General features: G+C 41.6%; 1 protein-coding gene across 9 annotated transcripts in view; it reads right to left on the reverse strand.

The window, feature by feature from the left end:
* Positions 1 to 19,780, reverse strand: part of LOC143368024 (uncharacterized) — a 113,401-nt gene that overhangs the window by 7,506 nt on the left and 86,115 nt on the right. For 8 of the 9 annotated variants that reach the window (XM_076810355.1, XM_076810352.1, XM_076810354.1 and 5 more), the window contains one exon: positions 9,245 to 9,761. In XM_076810355.1, the coding sequence (XP_076666470.1) occupies positions 9,245 to 9,761 (517 nt within the window). Of the gene's footprint in view, positions 1 to 2,872; positions 3,025 to 9,244; positions 9,762 to 19,780 lie in introns of all 9 variants that reach the window. The other variant, XR_013085124.1, reaches the window with a different exon arrangement.

A 19,780-nucleotide genomic window follows, 5' to 3' on the forward strand; every position in this document is an offset into this window, starting at 1 on the left:
CCACGTTGTCAGTCCTCCCGAGTAGGCGCCGTCTCGTATCCACTACCTCAACTAAATTTGTCACGTGACTTGCTCTGTATTATCGCCAATATGGCGGAACTCGTATTTGGGAATGCAATCACGCGCATACGTTGTCTGTCCTTATATGAGCAGATTTTGTACTGGGTGAGGTCTCATTTGAAAGAGGAAGGTTCAATGCAGCCAGCTGTGGTATTCGTTTGAGTCACAACACTCTTTTAGTGACCTAAAAATACTTGGATTCATGCGGGTGTATTTTGTCGACTTTTGCTCTACTTTCATCACTTATATTATTAGATATCAACACAATCTCGTCCAACCATGACCAGAGCGGGCTGCATTGAACCTTCATCTTTCGAATGAGACCTCGCCCAGTCCAAAATTTGCTCATATTAGGACAAACAACTTATGCCCCCAAACCAATGTTTCGGGCCACATTTTGTCGGTATACAGCGAGCTGCATTACCTGTGTCTACCCCCTTAACCATCCTATCACGTAAAATAACTTTTTTCAAGAAAAGTAGGAAGAGGGTGCGTTTCTGATATCTATGGATTATAATCACCAACGCGACCGCACCACGCCCCCCACCCCCTCTGTAAAGTATTAGTTAAAAAAAAGTATCTATTAGGGTTTTTCGGTTTTTAAAAACCGAGTTTAAATACCGCCTTTTTTGAGGTTTGTAAAATCGAAAACCGGTTCTATATACTAGAATTAATATACAGGGTGTCCCACTAAGGAGTGGACAGCGCGATATGTCTTAAAGTATTGTCGATAAAAATATAAAAAAATAGGGAATTGCATGGTTCGAGGGGGCCCATTTATTAGCGCGAACGAATTTTGTTTTCGATTATTATTTTAAAAGATACGATGGTCAAGTTCGGTTTTTCAAATGGAACTATTTTTTTTTGAAGACCTGAGTTGATAGTGCGTTCCAAGACAAATTCAATAAGCTTTAATGTATACACTTTATTTCCACTGGTTTTTAAGATATTGCGCTTGCAAATTTACTGATTTTCACTGCAAGAAACCCCTCTGGAATGGCAAAAACCGGGGGCGGTCTTACTGGCGCCACGGGTGGCACTGCCTGTTGAAATGGATACTTACCTGCCAAAGGTCTACGCCAGAAATGGCAGGCCCAAAGGCTGGACAATTCTTTTCCGTCAGAAATGCTACTTAGGTAGGTACATCTGCGGTGTTGAGAAGCGCATCGTTACTTTTATTCCGCACTTGCTTCTACGCTCGGATGGCCGGTTCTTTTGGGAGGGATGCAAGTTGGATTGGTTCTGATACAATCTGCTCCCTATGGTTGAAATTTAGTCTAGCAACTTTCACTCCTCCTAACCTAACCAATCCAACTTGCATCCCTCCCAAAAGAACCGGCCATCCGAGCGTAGAAGCAAGTGCGAAATAAAAGTAACGATACCTACCTAAGTAGCATTTCTGACGGAAAAGAATTGTCCAGCCTTTGGGCCTGCCATTTCTGGCGTAGACCTTTGGCAGGTAAGTATCCATTTCAACAGGCAGTGCCACCCGTGGCGCCAGTAAGACCGCCCCCGGTTTTTGCCATTCCAGAGGGGTTTCTTGCAGTGAAAATCAGTAAATTTGCAAGCGCAATATCTTAAAAACCAGTGGAAATAAAGTGTATACATTAAAGCTTATTGAATTTATCTTGGAACGCACTATCAACTCAGGTCTTCAAAAAAAATAGTTCCATTTGAAAAACCGAACTTGACCATCGTATCTTTTAAAATAATAATCGAAAACAAAATTCGTTCGCGCTAATAAATGGGCCCCCTCGAACCATGCAATTCCCTATTTTTTTTATATTTTTATCGACAATACTTTAAGAGATATCGCGCTGTCCACTCCTTAGTGGGACACCCTGTATAAAAATGAATTATTTAAATAATTAAAATGTTAACAATTTGACTTGAGATTGCCTCGGACAAAAGCATATTGTAGATGGTAATATTTTACTGTAAAACGAATCTTCATGAGTTCACATTTTCGGAAGAAAAATACTGAATAAAATAAAGATTTATAATTTATATTTTATACGAATTTTATTTTTCTTCATTTGATTTTGTATACAGTGTGTTTTATTGTGTTATATTTTCCATAATTATTAAATGAACTAAAAAATTGTACGGATTTTAGTTATTTTAATTTTTTTATTTACTTGGTATTGTATAGAGTATATTTTATTTTGTTATATTTTGGTAATTTCATAAATATTAAAAAAAACTGAAATTTTTTTAAATAAGCACAAATATTTTTTTCTCTGTTAATAATATTTATTTGTGAAAATTCGAAAACCGGTTTAACCCGTTTTTGGAAATTCCATCCCCAAAGGGGTGAAAAGGGGTAAAATATACTTTCTCGGATTTCTTAACACTATTCGTATCGACACTTCATGTATATCTATTCCTACCGTGACCGATCAAATGACCGATCCTCGAAAAACAGTTATATTTGTTACATTTGAATGGAGATAGTAGTCAATTTGGTACAGAACTAACTAATAAATGAAACAGCTTTCGCGAAATAACAAAAAAAAATATATGAACGGTAGTCATATAGTTTCTTTCATTTACATACACATACATATACATACATACACATACATACACATACATACACATACATACACATACATACACATACATACACATACATACACATACATACACATACATACGCATACATACACATACATACACATACATACACATACATACATATACATACACATGCATGCACATATAGGCCGTCTAATAGGAACAACGCTTAAAACCTCCGCGTAGACAAAGTTCTCAACCCTCAAATGTTAGGTCTAAAAAAGAGCACCAGTACCTTTATACACTGAGAACCAGTCAGCCGTTTCCGGAGCGGGCTGAAATTATACTGGATGGTACTTTAGCTGCCTCCAAGCACTAGCATTCGCTGGTCGCAGGAACGGGTTAAAATTGAATAGCTTTGAATGCCCGCTTCGCTGCGTGCGCTTCCTTTTATAACAGAAAATTATTATTTTGCTTCTGCTCGCTTATTACATATTGTTTTGTTTCGCGCTTTTAACGGCATTTATATTTAATTATTCTTAATGTGTCTATGATGTTTGTTCTTCTAATATTTGCTTATTTTATGAATTACATGTAAAAGTATTTACAGTGAATCTGCGCGGTAATACAGAACGGTTTTGTGTGGTAACATAGATCGGTTCTACTATACCGACTGTCGGTAACGCTGGGTTCGAGTCCCCGTGGGACGTTCCAGCAGAGTAAATATTATAAACTAGCGTCCCCCATCTCGGCTTCGCACGAGATATTAGCGTGACTAATTTATGTTTATTAGAATTAATATCTTTTAAGGAAATTAAGTATTTTGAAAAAAGCTTGACTTCTTCGTAATATTTCGGAGAAGATAACATTCTTGGTATAATGATTTTCTGACATTAGGATGAATTGTTGTTGCGCATCACCTGCCGGAGCAATGATGGCAAATATTATCCATTGCTCGTATTTTAACTTCCCCTAAGTTAACATACCTACTTAATTCCTGGATTATAATTTAATGCAAGCATACCTTCCGGTAACATTCACTCTTTTATAAGTCCAGGATTTACCAGTGTATCTTAATATATAAAGCAGAAAGTGTTTGTGTGTTTGTCTGTCGCCTAAAAACATTCGAACGGTAAACTCAGGGGGTCACGAAATTTGTCCCAGCTCATTATACCTTCTCTACCTAATCCACATGAACGTGGGCTATTTTCACAAAAAAGATAAACAAATAAAAAACATTTTTTTTTATAAAATCAGAATCTAAAGTTTCGGGCTAAACTGAGTAGCAAAGCTAGTATTGCATACGTCGAGCAGGAGTGGATGATCTTGTCAAATTTGATCGCACCCGGGGCAGAGTAACATCCACAAGGGGTACACATGAATCTGCAACAGAAATTTCTAACCAGACGACCATGCTAACATATATGTCCGCGGTAATCCACTTCCCTAGCGAGAAAGCGCGCGAAAAGATTTGCCATCTGGTGATGACATCACGGTACTGCTGCGGGCGAGGTATCGCGCGGACAGAATATGCGCATGCGCGCGCGAAGTAGACTGTCGTATACACGGGTCACGTGATCTGCAAAACAGCCGTACACATGAAGTCTTTACGCATAAATTACATGTTAATAACGCGTTTCTGAGACATGCTACATAGCCTATGTCCATCCTAGCGTATGCAGAACTAACGTGTTAAAATTTGAGGAAGATCGGTTCAATAGGTCTTGAATTTTGCGCGAACATAAAAATCGGCTCTCTCTTTATACAGGGTGTCCCAGAATTGAGGGACATCCCGGAACATGTAATATCCTGATGCAAAGAGACATCAAAAAGTCCTTAACCGTTTTGGGATCTGGGGTTTCGTTTTCGAGATATTAATAAAAAAGCCCGACCAATCAGAGCGCGAGCCTTCCGCTGGAGCTCCCGCGCTAGCGGGGCCGCGCGCCGGGCCGCGCGCCGGGCCGCGCTGCGACTATGAACAAGCAAGGCGGCATGCATCGAAGGAAATTGCGTAGAATGACAATTGAAAAAGACGTAACAAAAAAATCTAACCTTTTGCCATGATTTGTTTGCCATTTAAAGTGAATAATGAATAAAGGATAAATGGATGAAAATCATGTGTACCGTAAAAAGACGAATACACAGTTGTTTTTTTTTTTAGAAGAATCGAAAATAATAATTATTTGGCGTGAGAGGTTAAGGAACACGTAAATTTCCTTTTTTAATAACGTACAAACGAAAAGGTATGCAACAGGGAACGAACGCAAAGTGATCGTAGCTGGTTATTATGATAAAAATCTGTAGTTCAATAACGGCCAACACTGTTGTTGATAATGAATAAGTCCGTTTAAAAACTGCGAAGAAAGATTTACGTACGGAAATTTGGAGAATTATCGCCGGAAATAAGCCATAGCCTGCGTTAAATTTAAAAAATAATAGTTGCCAATAATGTAACTAAAACTCACCCTTTCAGAAATTCATCTACAGCTTGAAAACCTGAGTCACTAGATCACTGAATCGATCCTGGTCATCGACAGACGCGCCGAGTGCACAGCTGATCTCAGGTACACGACACCATCCAAAGTTAAGGGTCGCAACGTCAAGTGCGTCCGGGTTAATGTACCGAATATTCACTTCACTGCACGCCTACTAACACTGATCACTTAATTTATTTTTCATGGATCGTGTTGTTCTTACGTTATAAAAATTTGTGGAAATGAATGAGAACTTGGCGTTCGGAGCCGTGGGTATTCCTGCGCAAATTCTCACACTGCAGCACTTGCGTCCCCGTTGTTCGGGGGGTACACTCAGAACCTCGTTTAATACTCTTGAGCAGAGAACATTTCTGCGACACGATTGCTTGCTGACTGACAAGATTTTTTTTTCAAGCGACTTCTTCTACCCCCAAATAGTTTCTCTCGTTCCATTATGAGTTGACTCCCACCACGCCAAGAGGTATCAGGTAAAAAGAAGCCAGCATATTTTCGAAACACACGTGCTTCACAGAAGTGCAACGAACGGACTATCTTGCACTTTTACAAAAGTCTGCGTTCCGTTCTTTTACTGCCAATGTAGCCATTGCTTCGAGGTAGGCAGCAGACACCACGTGTTTCGGTTCGAAAGGGTCCGAAGAGAAGAGAAACAGACAGTGTTCGAGTTGCTATAAAGAAAAAAATCCTGTTTCCTGTTTCCCTTTTCCGATACCCTGAGTTCACGTCTGCTACGAGGCGGAACGAACTAAGCCATAAATTACTCAAAACTGTAGGAAACCGTTGTCTACCGTCGACTAGCGGGACAATACGGTCATAAACCGCGACCCTAGCGAAATTAAAAAGTATTATTCATCATCAATGCGGCTCGCGAAGAGACACAGGAAGAAAGAAAGCATATAGTTTGCTGACTGCGCGTAGTCCCGCCTGCTTCGTCCTACCTTCAAATTAAAGACGGATCCCTTATCTCTCGAGTATAAACACGCGCTCGAATTTCAAAAGAAAAGCACGCGTCGACGTATTCCGTGCGAGAGAATGTGGGCTTGAAGTCCGATTGGCCCCAAACTAACCAATCTGCCTTGCATACCTCCCAAACGGCCACTGTCCTGAAAAAGCCCTCTTCACAGCAATATCGCCTTGTAACGTCCCACGCGGATCCGAACCGATAATTACCGACCGCCGGTAAAGTAAACCGATCTTCCTACGTTACCATACAAAATTATTCTATACATGAATTATAATTAATTAATGATTCAAACGAATACTAAAGAAACAAATGTTATAGATATGTTAGGAATAATTTAATGTAAATACTGACAAAAGCGCAAGATAAAATATAATGTATTAAGCGAGTAAAAAGCAAGATAATAAATAAGCGACTCACTGCGCATGCGCCAGCCATCAAATTTCGGGTATAAAAGGAGGCGCACGATGCGCAGCGCGAGCATTCCAGGGCATTTAAGGTTACGATTCGAATACTCTCTCTCAACTGACGAATACTTAAACCTAGAGGCAGCTTAAGTTTCAACCAGTGAGATTCAGCTCGCCCCGGAGACGGTAGCGGCGGATCTCCAGTGTATAAAAGTTACTGGTGCTCCTTTTTGGTCTCTGTATTTTAAAGTTATAGAACCTCGCTTTCACAAAGGCATCGAGCTCGCCCCGGAGACGATAGCGGCCGATGTTCTTGGTAAAAGCAAGGCCTCGAAGAGCATAAAATAAAAACTCTGTCAAAAGAAACGAGCTCGCTCCGGAGACGGTAGCGGCCGTTCTTACTACAGACATTGCCAAGAGTCATCGAGCTCGCTCCGGAAACGGTAGCGGCCGAGCTTTGCAATATATACATATACTTTAATAAATATTCACGTAACATTAATTAGCATAAATATAAAAAACTATAGAAAACCCAAAAACAGAAAATATAATCGTAGACTGTAAGCAATATTAGAATAAGTATTGTCAAATAAAGTCATTGTTAAGTTTTTAAGTCGTGGATTTTAATCCTTAGTTGTAATAACGAATTCCCACCTATCCTATACTCGAGGGGACGCCGCTCTCCTCTCGAGGACCTACTAGCTTCAGTTGTTTTCGGACAGCCGAACGTTACAGCCTCCACAAGGCCCACCTCCTCTCGCACGGAATACGTCGACGCGTGCTTTTGTTATGAAATTCGAGCGCGTGTTTATACTCGAGAGATAAGCAGGCCCGATTATTTAGTTTATTTATTTAGTTCTCATTCATTTCCACAAATTTTTATAACGTAAGAACAACACGTTCCATGAAAAATAAATTAAGTGATCAGTGTTAGTAGGCATGCAGTGAAGTGAATATTCGGTACATTAACCCGGACGCACTTGACTGTTCCCTGTTGCATACCTTTTCGTTTGTACGTTATTAAAAAAGGAAATTTACGTGTTTCTTATCCTCTCACTCCAAATAATTATTATTTTCGATTCTTCTAAAAAAAAAAGAACAACTGTGTATTCGTCTTTTTACGTTACACATGATTTTCATCCATTTATCCTTTATTCATTATTCACTTTAAATGGCAAATAAACCATGGCAAAAGGTTAGATTTTTTTGTTACGTCTTTTTCAATTGTCATTCTACGCAATTTCCTTCGATGCATGCCGCCTTGCTTGTTCGTAGTCGCAGCGCGGCCCGGCGCGCGGCCCCGCTAGCGCTGGAGCTCCAGCGGAAGGCTCGCGCTCTGATTGGTCGGGCTTTTTTATTAATATCTCGAAAACGAAACCCCAGATCCCAAAACGGTTAAGGACTTTTCGATGTCTTTTTGCATCAGGATATTGTATGTTCCGGGATGTCCCTCAATTCTGGGACACCCTGTATGATAGTATAGATTCATATATAATTTTCTAGCTTTTATAAATGATATATATCGTTACTTAAAAAATTGTTTTCTTTGTGTCCGAGTAATTTATTTGTATAGTATTGTGGCGGCCCGTGCAACGAGCTCGCCGCCTTCAATTCGACCAGGCTGTTAGTTTGGTCGTCGGCGACAGCAACGTTATCGGCGACGTGTCGAATTTCGGTGTCGATGCGTAGCGTTACAATTGCATCTTGGGGGTTCTCGGAAAGCGACGAGGACCGTCGTCGATAAGTTATGGGATAAACATCCTGTACGACGCGAGAGACGACGGTCCCCGAAAGATCCGCGCCGAGAGCCCACACAGCAACAGTCAGGACCAAACCAGTGAACAGTACGGACGACACCGTGCCTGTTCAACGTCGAGCAATAAAAAAACCATCACGACTGAACTACGGAGTCATTCACTTTCCCGTCACCCACAGTATTAACTTTCTAAATATTTTAAGTGTCGCTGAAAAGATAATTATTATTAGCAATAAATGTTTTATTATCAGTAAAATCGAACCGTCAAGTCAAACCAAATGGCGCCAGTAGCAAATGTTTTGGAAATTTCATGACCCCCCTGAATAATATTGCAGGACCTGTTCTGCCCCGGGGCTCCACAAGGAACCCAGCCATATATACGCTACGCGCCTACGAGCACGCACCTACATTACTGAAGTTCTTTTTCACTGATTCTACCCTTAGAAACGGGACAACTCGACGCTTGGCTGGTTGCTTGCAGCTAGGCGCTTAAAACCTCACCTTGTGCATCCCTGCCCTACTACGTAATGTGATCCTTACTCGTAGCAACTCTAGTTACGGCCAAAATAAGGCGACGCATTCGACCGTTACGAAGAACCCAGGAATTTAAACTGAACCGCGGAAACAAATAGGATATTCCGCGGCCACAATTTATATTCATGATAAATATTTTTAAGGATTATACAGCAATAAGTTTCACAATAACTGAAATACTGTATTAATAAATCTGTATAATTTTATTCGAAAACTCGAAGGAGAATCTTACTGCGTGAATAAATAAGAATGCCTCTCAATCATAAGCTCACCTCTCTAAAATGAGCAATTTCTTCCTGTTATACGTTCTCCTATAGCCAAAAAAAACTGACAGATTTACAATAATCTCAGTAAAACAAATACTGTCCGCGTCATTAATAGTATCATAGGCTAACGGATGGCAAGCATATAAAGAATAATCGCTATTAGCAAACACATGAAACATAGTTTGAGTAGAATTTTACGTTAACCATGTCCCTCAGAACAAGTAAGCCTTTAAGTAAGTAATTTTTCTTACCAGCAACCATATTGGTCCCAACACTTTCCCATGATAGATTTCCATAGATAACGGAAGGGCTGAGTTCATTGATATGATTATTTCTCAGGTCTAAAGTAAGTTGAGAAAGTCTCTTCGTTAACGGGAGAAAAATATCTGACTGTAATCTGCGAACTTGAGTGTTTTTGATCCGTAGTATCAATTCACCACCTTCGATGGTAGAAAACGCTTCCGAAGAGATCACCTCAAGGTCGCTTCCGGAAATTGTCAATTCTCTAAGTTGTTTCGTAAAAGCGTTCTGTATTTGATGCTTCAGCAAATGTTCCGTAATTTGAATCTCCACAGTTCTCAACGGCAATCCAGTTAGTAGATGTCGAAGATGGAAGCCGTCCGCTTCGGGCCAAGTTTGAATTCGTAGGTGCTTCAAATATTTTAAGACTCGGAGACAGTCTCTGTCAACTGATTTTGTTTTATTCAAATTCTTTAAATTCAGCTTCTCTAGTCTTGGATATCCAGTAAAACTCTCCTTTGTTAGTTCCTAAATGAAATTTTGCACTTTATTAATTGCTGTTTGTTAAATCATTATACATTAATTACACATACATAAACTGAATATTAAAGGAAATTGTAAATGTTTATACGTAAATATAATACTGTTCTTGATCCGTCTTCATGTACGATAATAATGTTATTTCGTATATACGTTTATATTTTTATTTCGTATATACGTTTATATTTTAAATTTCGTACATACGAAATAAAATGCTGTTAAGGGTCAGGGTTGGGACGATTCGAAACACAGGGTTCATATTGAAAATCAAGATTTTTCTGTCACGAGAGGACAACCTTATTTATACAGGGTCATCATTTAATCTTGCAACCCGCGTTGACGCGAACAGGTACAGTAATTCCCCGTTATGAGTCCGTTTTTTCCTCCCGTTGACAGTCCGGCGACTATCCCCACCACATATTGGAAGCCTGCGAATGAGAGTGAGAGAACCTGACAACGAGCGAGAGGAAACGAAAGAGTCGACATAGACACTAGCCGCGCGGAACCATGTCCGCAAGCTACTATGAGCCCGCCGCCAGCCCTGTTCGTCAGACTCATAACGGGGAATTACGTAAAACGACAACAGCACCTCAGGGACGCATTCCACTAAAACCATGCACCGGCCTGGCGGGCGGAAAGCTGTCAGCAACCGCTGGACAGCAGTAATGCCCGAGTTTCGAGAATTTTAGGATGTGTCTCTTTCAAATTAACGTCGCAAAGAGCTATTCGAAATTTCTTGGCCGAGGTAAGCGAGCCACGCCATCCGCTTTTATGATCGGTTTACCACTCGCACCCCAGATTACTGTAATGAGGTTTGGAAAAAATGTCGACTGGTCTCGTACCCTTTTCAAGTTAAAAAATTTTAGCTACGACGGGGTTGACCGCGGCGCTATGCGCCTGTACGGAGAGATTTTTCGCCACCAGCGTGTAAAACCCATAATAATGGCGCATCATTCCAAAAAATGACATTAACAGAAACCGGTACAGGCGTGGCGTTCAGTAGCTAAAAGGATAAAACATTCAGACACAAAAATTGTAGAAAAAAATTCAAACACCGCTACAATCAAAGACAGGTCCCATTAGTTACCCCTTACATCCGATCTATGCATGCACTGCATTAAGGACAAATCATAAAAAAGGAAAGCAGAACAATAGATTCTGAGGTCTGCAAAACTAACACATAATTGAATAAAAATTTAATTTCACAATTTATGAAAGTAATGATACAGAAACAATTAGCCTATTGTTTATCAACACCATGAATTTTAAAAACAGCATTAAATACAGTATCAAATAAACACTTTGCAAAAGCTTTTCGCAACAATTATGGTTAAAAAAGTGATAAAAGAAAAATTAAGTAAATGTAAAATATGTTAAATTATCCATCATTAAAAGGGGATAATTTTTCCTCATTTTTCGGCACAAATTGCATTCCGATATCTTTTATAGTTCAAAGGTTATACGAAAAAGCCCCCAAATTCTTCAACCCGGGCCACTAACACGTCAGCGTGGTGTAATACCGCAACTTGACTGTGGCATAGGTAGATATTTCCTCGAAAAACGGGATCGGTCCGATCGCATTCTTGATGGCTACCGTTTTTCCCCGTCTGCTACGACAAGTTTAATATCCTCTGGCGAAAGCCAAAAACACTCTGTCCTCTCTACTGGCACCTAAGGGCGGTATTCACAGTCTAGTTTTGAGCAAATGCTTAAGATCATCTTCTAGAATACGATCTTGTTTCCCTGACAACGTCGGGTATTCATAGTCGTTGCTCAAGATGATCTTAAGCATTATCTTCGAATAAGCAATTGCTTATATGTTATATATATTTTCTTTATAAAGCATTTACTCAAGCATTTACTCATTCACGTTCGGAAACTTTCGGAATAATTCAGTTAGAACAACCAATAATAGAAGGATATTCCGTTCGTTCCCTGGTGGGCGATGGAGTAGGATGCTCGAACATGTGTAAGTAATGCGTGTGAGCGTCCAGGATATAACCTATAATATTATAGCAATGCCGAGGGAACAGTTTATCGGAGAGTCTCCGGAATGGCGAGGATAACCTCCCGCGGTGCCTCACAATGACTTCAAGACCAACGTAATACGGAGCATAATGAAGGAAATTAGATGAAAAATTGATTTATATAATTTCACGCTGGCTGCGTTAAAAACAATCCTATTTTATATGAACTTTGGTATGTTTTTCATCGGAAAAAACATAAGGAATGCATCGGTCCCACTTCCATATCAATACGATAGAATGAAGTATCTTGTTTTTGATGAAACACGTATCAAGGGGGGCAATTTTGGGATTATAGTAAAGAAAAATATAGCCTTCTCGCTTCTTTTAACGTTTTGTAGTGCTAATTTATTTAAAAAATTTAAATCCGAAATTGAAAAATATTTCTTTTTTTAGTATAAACTTAACAAAGGTTTTGAAATATGTATAGCTATTTTTTTTCTCCAATCCAGGGGAGCAGCTGTCCCTTTGCACCGCCCTCCGGAAACCCAAAACAGGTATGAATCCTCGGTATGACCGCAGCGAATCGAGGTCGGCGCCAGCAGTCGAGGGGTACCAGGCGGTATTTCTGTGAGTCGAGTCGCTCCAGGATCACCCTGTTATATGCGTGATGACCGTGGCCCATATACTGTATATGGGTCACACTTATCACGCGCATATATCGCCACTCCGCAGACTCTCCGGTAAACTATTCCCCCGGCGACGCTTTGTTTATTCACTTTTTCCGGTTTTCTAGTTTCAGTCTAGTTACATATGATGGCGGAGGACAAAATTCGTTGTAGGCACTAGACGCCAGTAGAAAAAAGTTGTTTTCTACATATAATCGACAATTATAAACATGTGGTTGAATGTAAAAGGAGTAACGTGAATTCATTGCGTGATAAAGAGTTAGCATGGACAAAAATATGTGACGAATTTAATAACTCGTCATTATATCGTATTTTACCGAAAATTATTGAAGGACTTGCGAAAATAAATAAACGTATACCAACAGTGTCTAGAGTTGTTTTCCGCGTGAGAGCTTTCGAAGCACGCCTGAAGAATCGACGATTATTCGTTGACTTTAGGAAAGGAAATTGAGCAATCGGTCTCTTAGTTGAACAGCGGAGCAATTAGCTCCTCCTGCACAGCGAATCCATTCAAATTTCGTGGATTGTGAGGTGCAGGTAAATATACTTGTGCGTCGTCGACAAACAAGTCCTCACAATCCGGCAATACGTCCTTGAAGATCAAGGACATGTTGTGTAGTGTAGCACGGCGCATGCTACAATTGCTGCGGTGGAGCAAACGAGCTTTGTCGACAGACCTCGCGACAACCATGGAAATCTACATTTCCAAATGCCGAAGGTCCGTTCGACAATGAGCCTCGTTTGAATTTGGATGTCGTTATACCTGCAATGATACTGTTATATCCCACTTCTGACACCAATTTGTTACGTCCTGAAGGGACCTTCTGTAAATCACCCGGAGCGGTTGGAATGATTTACCGGGTTCGCGCTCTCTTAAGGTGCTAAAGCACGCCTTGACTATACATACCAGCGAGTAGGATGGTAAAAGGTGGTTGAATGAACTTGCATACAGGAGTTATGAGAATAAGGTATCAATCAAGCGAGCGAGTCACAGTTGTTACAAAATTTCACGAATTATTTACCAACGAATCCCTTGCACCATGGCTACACCAAGATTTAACGACGCGAAATTCACAAGATCCACCCTTGCCGAAACATTGCTGCCCCGACACCTACACTCGCCCTTTTGGAGGCGAGTCTGCGAGCGACCGCAGCGGAGCATAGACGGGGGCATAGGACGAGTTTGGACGCACGAAATCAACAAGTTCCAAACGCTCTGTGACGCATGTGCGTGGTTACGGCCCCTCGGTGACTTTCACGCCTGTAGAAGAATCGCAGTCTACTGCCTCGTGGAAGAAGGAAGGATGATCGACTCAACCCAGTGCGTGTACTGCCGGAGTCGGCACTTACAATGGACTACGCCTGCAAATTGTACCGGGTGCATCCGCGCCATATTGGATGCTAATCCGAGGCACCTGCCGGCGTTCCCAATCATCCAAGCGCCCAGACCTCTGGAGCCCCCCCCCCCCACAAGAGCGGGACATCCCCTGGTTCGTGTCCGCTGATGCTGAGTGAAAAGCCACCCCACCCCCGCACTAGGTAACTAACCATCAAATCGTACTAATTTAAAAGGGACGTGACCGGATTGTAATAGTTTCCGTGTTCCGTTTAATTCACAGTAGAGCATCGAAGCTCCTCACCGCTTAGTTCGCAGCACCCCCCCCCCCTTATCTTTAATACACAAAACATAATTTCTGATGCATATTTTATCATATTGTAACAATATATCTTTCCCTTTTTCCCGCTTAATTATGGCTCATTTATTGTCACCCTCTTGCGACCTCTTAGATTTAGTAGCGTTAATTGTAGAGTTGAGCCGCTTAACGAAAGTGTACGCGCGGGCAGCCTCACACGTGGTAGCGACGGAACGGACTCACGAGACCGTTTCGTGTCTAAGTGGGGCGGTGTTACATGCCCCTATCGGTTCATCCCATACTTACTGTTCTCGCGTCGCTTTCCTCCGAAATCGGCAATTCAGTAGAATCACTTCGCGCGTGGCAAGCAGGTCGCCGAACCGCGGAATCTATCGTCGTAGGCACAACGTAATCGTTGTCGGCCCGGGCCCCGATATTTCGAATTAGGGAGCAATCGATTGGTGCCGACGGAGCGATTTCCCCCGTCGATTTCCAGAGTGCGAGGCACAGCCCTCAACCGGAGGACTTGGTACGGTCAGTGAGATTCAGAGCTCGAAATAGGAAGTATCGACGGCGAATCACGCCGTCTAGATCGCGTCTCCGCCTAATGGCTCCCCCAAACCAACGCGAATTTCGCCGCGCGGAGTGGATCCGCCGCGGATCAGATAACACTGCCCATAAGCCACCACGTATAAAAAACTGCTGCCTTATCTGAACCACGGCGCGGAGCCGATATTCGCGTTGGATTGGGGGAGCCTTAAGTGTCCATCTTGCGAATCGCGCTCGGCCGATCTGGTTGGGCGAAGTGTATCTCCGCTCCGATATACCAAGAAACGGCCTTGCCTGGAGGGCATTTAAGCGCCGATACGGGCCACCGCGACCGCGATGACCAGGAACAGAGCGAACGAGAGGAACCGAGAGACATCAGGCTCACCGACTTCCGAGTGTTACCTGAGAGTAAATCCGAGCACCCGCGACCTACGATAGGTTCAGCAACACGCGAACGTCAGCAGAGACGGGGCGCCGCTAGGGTATGTAATTTGTCATTCACGTTTTTATCAGAATATATATATACTTGAATGTTATTCCCATAACTCCTGTATGCACGTTCATTCAACCACCTTTTACCTTCCTACTCCCTGGTAAGTATATTCAAGGCGTGCTTTAGCACCAAAATAGAGCGCGACCCCAGTAAATCATTCCAACCGCTCGGGGTGATTTACAGAAAGTCCCTTCAGGACGTAATAATACAATATTCAATAAATATAACTTTTTGTTTCGTACAGCAAAACTTGATACCTCTAAAGAAGAGAATATTTACGTTAATTCTTAGTCCGTTTGAGGATTTGCAAGTGGGGTCATTAAAAAGAGTAGGCAAGCATACCCTTTATCACCCACAAGCATTCCATCTAAACGTTGCTCCACGTATCGCATGCGTATTGCCGAACTTTGAAAGATTTGGCTGTCGTGGGCGCTACCCGACCTCTCTGGTACGATGTCCAAGTATTTCATTCTTGGGCCAACAACAGCCTGCAACAAAGATGATAATTAAAAGAAATAAAGAGAAATACTTGGAGACTGAACAAAGGAGTGGCACTCAATTACATAATCGATTGACCATAATAATATTTCAATTATGAAATAAAAACATGAATGAAAACCTACTTGCACGTTAAGTGAGAATATCCTTTGTGATTCCGAGATATATCAGCGATATTGTGGAATCGCGTGTTCACTAATCGCACGTGCGTGCAGTCGATGGCCCCAACGATACCAGGTAGACCGATTTCTCCATTTTCATTCCCCAGGTCAGTGAATAATCATCGATTATCAATACGAGCTTCGAAATTTATTGGCATTTTTATAAATTCGGAAATTAAACCCGCAACTAAACAACTCACGCGGAAAACAATTCTGGACACTGTGGGTTGAGAGATCTGCATCGAGTCCCCAAGCAATTGCTACAAATATATTTTAAACAATTTACCACATGCACACTGTCTAATTATCAATATTCCAGACTTTAAAAATAGAATATTAAATTTCTAAATTACCTGAAACTTGCAGTTGAATAATACTGTAACGTTATGCGACGAGTCGCATTAAAAATTTCTTTTCTATTAATTTATTATATAAAATTCTGAATGCAGTAATGTAGGCATTCCTTTTTTCCCTATTAATTCTAATTACCATTGTCTTTATATTATGTTATACAGGGTGTCCCAAAAATGTCGGAGTTCCTTGAAAGGGGTGACTTAGGGGGTGATTTGAAACAACTTTTTTCTTAGTCAAAATATTGTCCGAAGCTTTGTTAACGGGATATTAACAAAAAAACTCGACCAATCAGAACGCGCGTCTTCCACCGGAGCTCCCGCGGTAGCGTTGGCTACGCGGTAAGCAGCTGCGCTTGTACTACGAACGTACGAACAAGCAATTCGGCATGCATCGAAGGACACCGCGTTACACAGTTTTTGTTGAAGCAGAATCTTACATAATAATTGTTTGAAGTGAGAGGACAAGAAATACGTAAATTTCATTTTCAAATACAGCAAAAACGAAAAGGTAATGTAACAGAAAATGTACGACAAGTGATCCTAATTCGTTATTGAGGTAAAAATCCGTAGTTGAATAAAGGCCAACATAACTAAATTTAAAAAATAATTTTAGGTGTACGAATAAATTCTTTCCGACTGGATTTACATAATCAGTACAAAGCTACCAAATTTCTATCGCGGTGATATTTGTAAGCTGCCAGGAAAATGGCAAAACGTAATTAACAATAATGGAAATTATTTCGATGATTGAGTTGTTTTCATATTTTTTTTTTAAATCAAACTGTTATTGTACCTTAAAATCGAACAGAATTTATTTCTACACCTAATAATCACCAATAAATTAAATATAACTCACCCTTCCGGACATTCCTTTCCTTCCTTTTCGGAAACCTCTGTCACTGGGTCACTGTACCGATCCTGGTCATCGGTGCACGAAAAGATATATGGTAGGGTAGCGCCCAGTGCTCAGCTGATCGCAGGTATACGACACCACCCAAAGGTAAGGGTCGCAACGTCAAGTGCGTCCAGGTTAATGTACCGAATATTCACGTCACTGCACGGCTACTAACACTGATTATTTCATTTTAATTTTTCATGGAACGTGTTGTTCCTACGTTATAAAAATGGGTGGCCCCGAAAGGGGTCAATTACTTTTAGTTGAGCAGTTGCTCGATGTAACCACCCTCAGCGTCTATGCACGCCTTGCGGCATTATTGACTCCGTTGAGAATAATCTTGGCGCCGACCGCCGAATCGTACCCTCGCTGGGGGTTTGGATGTGCAGGTATTTCCGTGCAAACACTCGCACAGTAGCACTTGCGTCCGAGTTGTTCCGGGCGAACACCCAGAACATCTCGTAATATTCTTGAGCGGAGAACATTTCTGGGACGAGATTGCTAGTTGAGTGACAAGATTTTTTCCAAGCATCTTCCTCCACCCCCAAGTAGTTTCTCTCGTTCCATTATGAGTTACCTCCCACCAGGACAAAAGACTTTAGGTGAAAAGAAGCCAGCACATTTTCGAAACACACGTGCTTTGCAGAAGTGCAACGAACGAACCATCCTACACTTTCACGAAAGCCCGCGCTTCGTCTTTTTACTGCCAATGTACCCATTGCTTCGAGATAGACAGCAGACACCACGTGTTTCGGTTCCAAAGGGTCCGAAGAAGAGAGAAACAGAAAGACTTCGACTTGCTATAAAGAAGAAAAGGCATACCATTCCTGTTTCCTTTCCGATACCCTGAGTTCACGTCTGCTACGAGGCGGAACCAACTAAGCCATAAATTACCCAAAACTGCGCGTAGTCCCGCCTGCTTCGTCCTACCTTCAAATTAAAGAAGGATCCCTTATCTCTCGAGTCTAAACACGCGCTCGAATTTCGAAACAAAAGTACGCGTCGACGTATTCCGTGCGAAAGAAGGTGGGCCTTGGGGAGGAGATATTGCTGTGAGGAGGGCCTTTTCAGGATAGTGGCCGTGTGGGAGGGATGCAGGACAGATTGGTTAGATTAGGGCCAATCGGACTTCAAGCGAAATTTGAGCGCGTGTTTATACTCGAGAGATAAGGGTTCCGTCTTTAATTTGAAGGTAGGACGAAGCAGGCGGGACTACGCGCAGTTTTGGGTAATTTATGGCTTAGTTGGTTCGTAGCAGACATGAACTCAGGGTACCGGAAAAGGGAAACAGGATTTTTTCTTTATAGCAACTCGAAGACTTTCTGTTTCTCTTCTCTTCGTACCCTTTCGATCCGAAACACGTGGTGTCTGCTGTCTACCTCCAAGCAATGGGTACATTGGCAGTAAAAGGACGGAACGCAGACTTTTGTAAAAGTGCACGATAGTCCGTTCGTTGCACTTCTGCGAAGCACGTGTGTTTCGAAAATGTGCTGGATTTTTTTTACCTGAAGCCTCTTGGCCTGGTGGGGGTCAACTCATAATAGAACGAGAGAAACTATTTGGGGATAGAAGAAGTCACTTCGAAAAAATCTTGTCAATCAGCAAGCAATCACGTCGCAAAAATGTTCTCTGCTCAAGAGTATTACGCGATGTTCTGGGTGTACAATGGGGACGCAAGTGTTGCAGCGTGAGAATTTGCGCAGGAATACCCACGGCTCCGAACGCCAAGTTCTCATTCATTTCCACAAATTTTTATAACGTAAGAACAACACGTTCCATGAAAAATAAATTAAGTGATCAGTGTTAGTAGGTGTGCAGTGAAGTGAATATTCGGTACATTAACCCGGACGCACTTGACGTTGCGACCCTTAACTTTGGATGGTGTCGCGTACCTGAGATCAGCTGTGCATTCGGCGCGTCTGTCGATGACCAGGATCGGTTCTATGATCTAGTGACACTGGTTTTCAAGTTGTAGGTGAATTTCCGAAATGGTGAGTTTCAGTTATATTATTGGCGACCATTATTTTTTAAATTTAACGCAGGCGATAATTCTCCAAATTTCCGTACGTAAATTTTTCTTCGCAGTTTTTAAACGGACTTATTCATTATCAACAACAGTGTTGGCCGTTATTGAACTACAGATTTTTATCATAATAACCAACTACGATCACTTTTCGTTCGTTCCCTGTTGCATACCTTTTCGTTTGTACGTTAATAAAAAGGGAAATTTACGTGTTCCTTATCCTCTCACTCCAAATAATTATTATTTTCGATTCTTCTAAAAAAAAAACAACTGTGTATTCGTCTCTTTACGTTACACATGATTTTCATCCATTTATCCTTTATTCATTATTCACTTTAAATGGCAAACAAACCATGGCAAAAGGTTAGATTTTTTTGTTACGTCTTTTTCAATTGTCATTCTACGCAATTTCCTTCGATGCATGCCGCCTTGCTTGTTCGTAGTCGCAGCGCGGCCCGGCGCGCGGCCACGCTAGCGCGGGAGCTCCAGCGGAAGGCTCGCGCTCTGATTGGTCGGGCTTTTTTCTTAATATCTCGAAAACGAAATCCCAGATCCCAAAACGGTTAAGGACTTTTCGATGTCTTTTTGCATCAGGATATTGCATGTTCCGGTATGTCCCTCAATTCTGGGTCACCCTGTATAAAGCAGAAAGCTTCTATATGTTTGTGTGTTTGTCTGTCGCTAAAAACTTTCGAATGATAAGCTCTGGAATCACGAAATGTGCCTCAGCTCATTGTGCCTGACTAAT

This window comes from Andrena cerasifolii, chromosome 4, assembly GCF_050908995.1.
Source record: "Andrena cerasifolii isolate SP2316 chromosome 4, iyAndCera1_principal, whole genome shotgun sequence".
NCBI lineage: Eukaryota > Metazoa > Arthropoda > Insecta > Hymenoptera > Andrenidae > Andrena > Andrena cerasifolii.